General features: G+C 45.7%; 1 protein-coding gene across 1 annotated transcript in view; it reads left to right on the forward strand.

The window, feature by feature from the left end:
* The window catches only part of ap4b1 (adaptor related protein complex 4 subunit beta 1), a gene marked incomplete at its 5' end in the record, with an annotated part of 51940 nt that overhangs the window by 2963 nt on the left and 38346 nt on the right, over positions 1–10631 (forward strand). Inside the window, 3 exon segments of the mRNA XM_005950642.3 lie at positions 817–1102; positions 3371–3469; positions 9089–9200. Of these exon segments, the coding sequence (XP_005950704.2) occupies positions 817–1102; positions 3371–3469; positions 9089–9200 (497 nt within the window).

Genomic DNA, 10631 nt, shown 5'->3' on the forward strand with positions numbered 1-10631 from the left:
CAATATGTTTAAACATCTGAATACAATATCAATACTGTAAACTGTATGATTAATGCAATGGTAATGATGATGATTATGAACCATAGCAGTAAAATAATTTCCCTGATCTCCACACTTCCCTTTGGCTTCACCTGCACAAGTGCCAAGGTAGGTCTACCCTGCAGAATTGGTCTTTCCTTCGTCTGGAGCAGCGCTGGGCTCTTCAAATCACGGACAAACCGTATCCCACATTCTTGATTTTTAGTTCACAAACACTTGTTGTAATGACTAACTACTCCTGACATTTTGGAGATGTTTGCTCTTTATACAGTAACGTTACAGTGGGATACAAATAATATCAGGCTCATCCTGCCACGATTTGTTCCCCCGGTTCAAATCACGGACAAACCGTATCCCACAGCTGTTTATGTTTTTAAACCCATTTTGCACAGAGAGACATTTTTTTGAAAAATGTATTGATAGCAATGTTGAACATTATTACACAGGAAATAAACAACTACATGTAAAATAATTACACCGTGACACCCCTGCCTTTCTAAATGGAGGGACAGAAACTGTGTGTTTATATGTAAGCGTGTAAAACCTGAAGATAGAGACAAAATACTGTTAATCTGACTATCTGCCATTCTGCAATTCCTCTCACGTAAACAATAACGTGTTGCACAGCGTGACGTGAAAAAAGGCACATTTTCATGTAAAACAAAGGGGGGCCCAGCAAAAATTTTAGGAACCACTGGCTTAGTGGATGTGTACAGTGCTATGTTCAAAATAAATAAAGACACTGTTAGAAAAAAAAAAGTCTGTCTTTCCTCCTAGGCTTAAGGAGTGTGACATTTGGGGTCAGTCTGAGGTGCTGAGAGTTCTTCAGCGCTACAGGCCCCAGTCAGAGGACGAGCTCTTTGACATCCTGTCCCTGCTGGACTCGTTCCTTGTAAGCCCCCACCCCCCTGTTATGGCTGCCACCCTTAGCCTCTTCCTGAGCGTCTCATCCAACCTGCCCGCCATCAGTCTGGCGGCCCTGGAACGAGTCAGTGGACCCCTGCTTGCAGCCTGTGGGAGTGGTTCCAGAGAGATGAGGTTTGCTGCCGTCTGCCACATACAGGTCAGTGCAACTAATTTAAACATGTGAGTGGACTCAAAGGAGCTTGCAAAGAAAAGCGTCTGGACTTCTTTAAGTTGCTTGAAGACGTTTCACCTCTCATCCGAGAAGCTTCTTCAGTTCTAAGGTCAAACTGAAGAAGCTTCTCGGATGAGAGGTGAAACGTTCTAGGTGAATGTGTAAACCTGTACACGTGGTGTGAAAATTCCTCTATTAATGTCTATCAAGAGAATGGAACAAAGACAAAAAATGTTACTTTTTAAATTATTATCTTTATTATGATTATTATTACTACTCCTGACATAGTGTGTGTGTGTGTGTGTGTGTGTGTGTGTGTGTATGTGTATGTGTTGATTGTATATATAATAATAATATATAATAATATATAAATTATATATATATGATATATATACTATATATATATATATATGAATAATATTATATAATAATGTGGGGATATATAATATAATATTATTAAGTATATATGATTAATATATATATATATATATAATATATACTATCAATATATAAATATATGATATAATGTGTATAAATGTTATATAGGTTAAGTAATAGTGTATGAATAATATATAAATTAAGTTATAATATTATGTGTATGTGTTATATATATGATATATGATGTGTGTGTTGTGGGGTATATATATTATGATATATATATATGTATATGTATGTATGTATGTATGTAATGTATGTATGTATGTATTATGTATATATATATATATATATATATATATATATACACATATACATATATATATGTATATATATATATATATATATATATATACATATATATATGTGTATATATATATATATATGTGTATATATATGTATATATATATGGTGTATATCTGTGTGTATATATATATATATATATATATATATATATATAATATGTTATGTGTGTGTATGTGTATATATATGTGTATATATATGTGTATTATATATTTTATGTGTATGTGTGTATATATATATATGTGTGTATGTGTGTATATATATATGTGTTATATGTGTGTGTATGTGTGTGTATGTGTGTGTATACACGTATATATATGTATGTATATATGTATCCATGCTTCCATCTCCCATTTCTGGTCAGTGACATCTCTTACTTTTCAACTCTCCTTTTTCTCAATCCCTGGCACTCACAGACACATATCAGGTATGACAGTCAATTCTCCCTGCAACACAGACTACACTGCCCATGAGGCTACATTCTTTAGGGCTATGCCTGTAACACTCTGCCTCTTGCCTTCTTATTAAATCATTTTTGTGAATATTTTTTTAAAATATTTCTTCACGCCATTATGCGGGCCGCAAATAGAGGTGACATGGGCTGCGAGATTGAGACACAGACATGAGAGCCTCTTAATGCGTGTTTTGTTTGTGTTTCCACCGGCTTGGACACCAAAAATATAGAGTTCATAGCCTTATGAAACAGGAAAATACCGCCGTGCAATCCATTATTTTCAACAAAGTAACTGTATTCTGAATACCACCTTTTAAAATGGTAACTGTAATGGAATACAGTTACTCATATTTTGTATTTTAAATACGCAATAGCGGTACATGCATTCGTTACTCCCCAACACTGGCTTTTGGTGATGCTGGAAAACAAACAGTGCCCTGCTGGTTAAAGTGTTTCCCTCAACATTGTCACTAGAAACCCTGCTAGCTCCATAGTGGGAACCACACATTCAAATCAGTTCACCTTATCACAAAGAAACTTGTCATCAGACCAGAGACCAGAATGACCCTATTCAGATTGGTACAAATATGTTGTAAATTGGCAATGTATAAATATAACAGAATTAAATTCAATAATGTAAGATATTATTCCTTATTCCAGAGGGCAGTCACAAGCTGCTTGGAAAATTATTAAAAAATTATTAGGTAAGTAGTGGCTACTTTTGAGGAAATTAAAACCTCCTAGGACCTGGTGTCCACATATGTGGACATCACATTTTGGGTTGTCTAGACCAAAATACTAAATTTTCGGTATTAAGTTAAAGTGTAAGAAATTGTACAAATTAATATGACATCTGACTGGATAAATCTGTCTTTGTGGAAAAGCCTAATCACTTACTGAATCATTGGCATGTGGACGTGTGTCTTTTTTTAATCCCCAGAGGGAGCAGCAACAGTTCAGATTCACCGCATCTGATTCATTTTTTTCATTACTTTTACGTTCAGATGGATTTATGTGTACATGTCATGCTGAGAAAAAAAGATATGTCTGTCTGCTTGCAGTTGTTGCTGCGCTCTGTCCCTGGCCTGCTGGGGCCGCACTACAAGCGTTTCTTCTGTGGCTATGCTGAGCCTGCCTACATCAAAGAAAGGAAGATGCAGGTGATGCCAGTTTTGCTTATCCTTTGAATTTTTCATCTTCAGTTTTTGTGTTTATATGATGATATGCTTTTTGAAACAAGAAAACTTTAGCTGTAATAATCCAAAGTCCTAATACTTATTTTGTAAAACTAACCAGTAAACATAGAACATACTTTTGTGTTGGTAGACCAACTTCTTGCTTTTTACAAAGGAAAAGGAAACTTTATGTCTTAGAAAAACTTGAGATTAAATAAATGCAGACTCCAGACATTACAGATGCTGCAGAACACTGAAAGTTAACCCTGAGGTTGCCTCAGTAAGTCCTGCCTGAATAGATTCTCTCAGTTTCACTTAGTGGTCAACTCATCTTGTAGCATGATGGCAGATGTTCACTCCACTCCACTATTTCCATTATCCATTCATTCATCCATTTGTTGTGCACAGAGTCAGATTGCAGCTGGCTAAACAGGGTAGTTAGAATTTCCTTTACACAGGATCATTTTCCATCCTGGGTGGCTGTAACTCAGGAGGTAAAGTGGGGCATCTATTAATCAGAAGATGGGAGGTTTGATCCCTGGCAGCTCCAGCTCTTACCCAAACGTCCCTGGGTGAGATCCTAACCCCAAGTTTCTCTTTGATGCATCCATCGGTAAAATGCACTTTTGATAGCAAACAGTGTTTGTGTGAATGAGGCAAGTTACATAAATGGCTATATAAGAGCCACTTACCATCTCTTCCTGGGAGATCCTGACAAGTGAGATGCTGAGTCTCTACATGTTCTGCATCTTATCCCAGTTGTGTGCCTGAAAAAACTCCAATTGAAGGCACCCAGCATGCTCAAACAGCCTCAACGGACTCTTTTCAGAGCACCCCCATCTACAAGCTCCCTCTAGTTTTCTGCTTATCTCGGTTCCTCAGGTAGCTACAAACCTAATGAGGAACAACTGTATTTGAGTTGCTATTCAAACTCAACATTTTTATCACTAATTAGTGCTCATATTCATAGGTGAGATTCTCAATGTAGACGTGGTTGAGAGGTTTACCTTCTGGGTCATTTGCCTCCTCAGTAGCGTTATACAATGCTCACCTTGTTGACTGTACAATGCCAATCTGTCCATCTCCATTTTACCCAAACTGTGAGCTAACTCCACACCCCGACAAAGTAATTAATCCTTTTATAACAGATAGCTGGAGGGGTGGAGTTTGATCCCAACTGGTTCACAGCTGCCAAGTTTAACAAACACCTGAAACCCCCTTAGCATGAATTCTTTGTACAGATGTGGAAACATCTTTCAGGTGCTTTGATAAGTTTGTATTTCCTCCTTTTGGTCAGGATGCTCCATGACACTGCTTTCATGTTGTGAAATTCACTATACACAGGCACAACACACACACACACACACACACACAACCACACACACACACACACACACACACACACACACACACACACACACACACAGGTCTTTATCACCAGGTTCCACATTTATTTACAATTTTCCCAGGTTATGACTGAACACAGTCTGACAGCTGTCGGTCCCAGCTGATTTCCCTCTCTCCGCTCCTCTCCGTCTCACTATAAAAAGGGAAGGAAACCATTATCAGTCCAAATCGCCATCAGCTGTTCTCACCGGCATCTCCAGCACCGCCCCGTTGAGCCCACTGCACCACTCCTCCCCTGCAGCCGCGCCCGGGACCACACCTCCGCCACACACCCCCACCGCCCGACTGAGGCCGGGGAGCCGTCCGGCCGAACCTACTCACCCCCCACCCACGAGACGGCCACCGCCATCTGCGCCCCCGGCCTATGGACCACCTTGAACTTAAAGGGCTGTAAAGCCAGATACCACCGGGTGATCCGGGCGTTGGCATCCTTCATGCGGTGGAGCCACTGCAGCGGGGCGTGGTCCGAGCAGAGGGTGAATGAGCGCCCCAGAGTATGCGAAGGAGTCGACCTGCCCACCGGATAGCCAAGCACTCCTTCTCCACAGTGCTGTACCGTCTTTCACGCTCTGCCAGCTTCCGGCTGATGTAAAGAACGGGGAAAAGTTAGGGGTGTGAAGCAGCGGTTCCCCACAGAGAGACTTTTTCACCTGCACAAATGCCGCTTGGCACGGCCCCGTCCACTGAACCAGATCCGGAGCACCCTTTCGGGTGAGATCGGTCAAGGGGCTGGTCAGCTGCGCAAACCCTGGCACGAAACGGCGATAGTAACCTGCCAGCCCCAGAAACCGTCTCACCTCCTTTTTAGTCTTGGGGCGCGGGCAGGATGCGATAGCCGCCGTCTTCTCCACCTGTGGACGCACCTGCCCGCCCCCCAAGTGGTACCCCAGATACTGTACCTCCCTCCGTCCAACCGCACACTTCTTCGGGTTGGCCGTGAGCCCCGCCCTCCTCAGGGACTCCAGGACCGCGGCCACCCGCTGCACATGCTCCGCCCAGGTGTCGCTGTGGATGATCACGTCATCCAGGTAGGCAGCAGCATATGCAGCGTGCGGACGCAGCACCCGGTCCATGAGGCGCTGAAAGGTGGCAGGGGCTCCGAACAAGCCGAACGGAAGCGTAACGAATTGGTACAACCCGTACGGAGTGGAGAAGGCCGTTTTCTCCCTGGACTCGGCAGACAAGGGAATCTGCCAGTAGCCCTTGGTTAAATCCAGTGTCGTGAAAAAACGGGCCGTGCCCAGCCGATCCAGGAGCTCGTCGACCCGGGGCATGGGAAGACTACACTTCATTCACCTTGCGATAGTCGACACAGAACCAGTATAGACCCATCCTTCTTTACCACAAGAACGATGGGGCTACACCAGGCGCTGTGCGACTCTTCTATCACTCCCATTTTCAGCATTTCAGCCAATTCCCTCTGAACGATTTGCCGTTCATGCTCAGGAAGCCTGTAGGGCCGTGAACGCACCGTCACGCCAGGCTGCGTTACAAAATGATGCTCAATGAGAGACGTTCGGCCGGGCAGGGGGGAGAACACATCTAGCAAAACACGCGTTGTAACGCGACAACGTCCGCTCTCTGGGCCTGTGTGAGATGGTCATCACAAGGGAGGGAGGCGGGGATGATGGAATTTGGCACCTCCGGCCCCAACTCATCTCTCTCCTTAACCAGGCTTACCAGAGAAGCGGTTTCAACCTCTCTCCACTCTTTAAGGAGATTGAGGTGATAAATCTGCGTGGCCCCTCCCCTGTCCGACCGAGCGACCTCATAGTCAACGTCCCCGACTCGCCGTGTGACCACAAAGGGTCCTTGCCACTTGGCGAGCAACTTCGAGCTGGAAGAAGGGAGTAATACAAGCACTTTGTCTCCCGGTGAAAATTGCCTGAGCCTAGCCCCTCTGTCATACAGGCGTTGCTGACGCTGCTGAGCCTGGAGCAAATTCTCCCGTGACAACCTCCCCAAAGTGTGGAGTTTGCTCTCAGGTCCAACACGTACTGAATCTCATTCTTTGAGCGGGGCTCGGACCGTCCTCCCAGCTTTCTTTAATCAGGTCGAGCACCCCACGGGCTCCTGCCGAACAGCAGATTCAAAGGGAGAAAATCCCGTGGAGGCCTGGGGCACCTCCCGCACTGCAAATAACAGAGGGTCTAGCCAGCGATCCCAATTGCGTTCATCCTCGTTAATGAACTTACGAATCATGGACTTTAAAGTCTTATTCAGCCGCTCCACCAGCCCATCCGTCTGAGGGTGGTAGACGCTGGTCCGAATAGATTTAATGCCCAGTAATTCGTACAGTTCCCGCAGTGTACGAGACATAAACGATGTGCCCTGGTCAGTCAGTATCTCTTTCGGGATTCCGACTCGGGAGATGACCTGAAACAGTGCCTGCGCCACACTCTTTGCAGAGATGGTGCAGCGGAGCTCCGGGTACCTTGCTAATCCACCAGGACTAATACAAAGCGGTAGCCGCGTGCACTCCGATGAAACGGCCCGATGAGGTCCATGCCAATGCGCTCAAACGGGACCTCTATGAGTGGGAGCGGGCGCAAAGGCGCTTTTGGTATGGCCGGCTGATTAACAAGTTGGCAGTCCGGGCAGGACGCGCACCAGCGGCGCACATCCGCTCGGATGCCCGGCCAATAAAATCGGGCCGTTATTCGCTCCAGAGTTTTTTCGTATCCCATATGCCCTGCCATGGGGTTATAATGAGCCGCCTGGAAAATCGTTTCCCGGCGGCCCTGCGGCACCAACAACTGGGTGTGTGTCTCCTCCGTGCGAGTGTCACGACTCACTCGATATAACCTATCTTTATAATGACCCTTATACTTTAATAACAGCGGCACTATGGGATACCTGTGAACATCACCATGAACACACTTCACCTCCACCCATTCTGCCTCCAGCAATGCCCTGGGCCGAACCAAGCCTTGGTGCACGAGGGTCTGCGTGCAGCCCGTGGCTCCAGCACCACCTTGTCCACCAGCAGCGTCTCGCCCTCTGACGATCCCGGCTGCAGCCAGCGCACCGCCGCGTCGTGCAGCTTCCGGGCCCAAGCAAACGGCCAATCCGCCGCGGCTAGCCGACAGGCCCGGAACCGCCGGCGATGATCCTCAGCGGTGAGCCCCATCCTGTCCACCACCGCCCGGCTCACGTCCTGGAAGCTGCTCCTCGAGGTCGGCGGCAGACTCAGGGCCGCCGTCTGAGCCTCCCCCGACAGCAGAGGAAGCAAACGCGGAGCCCACTCCACCTGCGGCCACTGGCAGGCCTCCGCCGTGGCACGAAAAGTCTCCAGGAAAACCTGGGGGTCGTCCCCGTCCCCCATCCGGGGCACTCGCCACCGACAGCGGTGGAGGCTTCGGCGGAGCAGCGGCGTCCAACCAGCCGCTCCAGAACCAGACGTCTGCCGGTCCGTCTGCTCCTGCAGCGCAGCCAGGTGAGCCCGCTGGACCGCCGCCTGGTCCTGACTCATCTTCACCATCTCCGCCAGAATCTGCGCCAGAAACTGCAAAGGCTGGGCGGGCGGCGCAGCCTGTGGGTCGGACATCCCCACGCCGGCTGGACACAGGGTTTCGGCACCACTTGTGAAATGCACTATACACAGGTACACACACACAGAGGTCTTTATCACCAGGTTCCACATTTATTTACAATTTTCTCAGGTTATGACTGAACACAGTCTGACAGCTGTCGGTCCCAGCTGATTTCCCTCTCTTTCCGTTCCTCTCCGTCTCTCTATAAAAAGGGAAGGAAACCATTATCAGTCCAAATCGCCATCAGCTGTTCTCACCGGCATCTCCAGCACCGCCCCGTTGAGCCCACTGCACCACTCCTCCCCTGCAGATGCGCCCGGGACCACACCTCCGCCAAACATGTATATACTTTGGCATAGAGAGTAAATAAAAGATGGCCATAGCCACTTTGATGTTAGCCTTTGGTTTTTGGGACTGCATTTTGAAGCTTCATAGTGACCCCATTAATGGAGGTAAAACCTAACAGACAGTCCATGCCGTACTCCTAACTTTGGACATGTTAATATCCAAAAGGATTAGCTTAATCTTGAAGCAAGCCCCAAGAGTTGGATTTTTAGCTTTTTGCATTACTACTTTTTTTCACAAGTCCACAGTTAGTACCCAGTGTTAGCAGCTGGAGGCGATCCTTTGACAGTACTATAGCTTCAGCTGCTGTGTGTTGCAGGTGCTGGTAGAGCTGGTGAATGACGAGAACGTAGCAATGATACTGGATGAGCTGAAAGGATACTGCACTGATGTCAACACTGACACTGCCCAGGCTGCAATCTCAGCAATAGGTAAACATGTTCACACATGCTGCTGTGTGCCAGTATTATGTAATTTGACACTCAGGCTCTGTTGTGTCTACTATTGTAGTTTTTTTTTCTTCAGGTAGAGACTGCTGTATTAATGAGGGTGTAGTGATTAGGAGCACTAGATTGTAAATAATATGGATTTAGTAACACATCCTGATATTCAAATGTTTTGTCTTACTCTGTTCATACTGTATTAAATGAAGGCTGGTTTATGATAGGTTTGTAGCTTGAACCCATCCGCTGGAACGTGAAAGGCAATATAATTACACTGCAAAGCAAGACACAAGTAGGCAAGCTTCTTCATGTTTCTCGTGCACGGGAGAGAACCGGACAGGCACCGTTCCTTCGCTTGACCAAAGAGATATCCCCCTCACAAGACGAAGGTCTGAAGTCAGGTGATGGGGGCTGGTAAGAGGCCATAAAACTAGAGTGCTGAGAGGTCTGCAGCTTGGAAATAGCTGAGACCCATGTTGACGAACAACAAACCAACTGGTATGTTTGAATGTTTATTCTACATACATTTGGACTCTGGTCCTATGGACAATGAAACAACTGGAAGAGACATTATGACGCCCTGCAGAACTCAAACCACTCTGCAGAGACATGTGATGTGCACACCCGGAGGAAGCACCACCAAGCTGAGATGTTTTTGAAAATGTTATCTTCTTATTTTCACTATTAAATTAACAATTTCTTTGTTTGCTCGTAGGATGCAGTTTGCCATGAGATGAGATCAATGAGGAATGGGATAACTGCTAATACATTTGTTAAACTGTGTACCTTTTCAGTAATTTAGGGTGATTTGACTATGCTGAGTATAAAAATGTTTGCATTGAAACTGTCAGACATGAGGTATTCATACCTGGGAACTTTTCTAGCATAAAGGTCAAAAACGGGGGAATGTTAGAGTTTGTATTGTTGATTGTCATTTATGCTTAGAAATATTTACTTATATATGCTTAGAGTTTTGTAATTAGTTGTAGATTGGTAGAGGTTTTGATCCTTGATAGTCTGCAAACTTTGTGTGTATTAGACAGCACTTTGGGAGCATGAGAGGTCATACCGTGTCTTATTGTTTTATGGTAGGATTAACGTAGTTGCGTCTGTTCTAGTCTAAGTGCTCTTTGTTTAGATGAACTGCAGGACTTCCTCACCGTGTTATCTAGGATGAACCATCTAGGGTGAGGGGGAGGCTACCCTCTTCCTGACCAAGGATGTTTGACCCTTTGATCAGCAGTCCACACACACACACACACACACACACACACACACACACACACACACACACACACAACAACAACGTATTCTTTGTTCCATGTATTATGTAAGACGTCATATGTTAATGAACCTATGCATATTCATGTAACCTCAATAAAAGAGACAGTGTACGGGAGGACGGACGAGAGCAACTGG

The sequence above is a fragment of the Haplochromis burtoni genome, unplaced genomic scaffold, assembly GCF_018398535.1.
Source record: "Haplochromis burtoni strain Fernald_Lab_line unplaced genomic scaffold, NCSU_Asbu1 Contig_816, whole genome shotgun sequence".
In the NCBI taxonomy this organism is placed as follows: Eukaryota; Metazoa; Chordata; class Actinopteri; order Cichliformes; family Cichlidae; genus Haplochromis; species Haplochromis burtoni.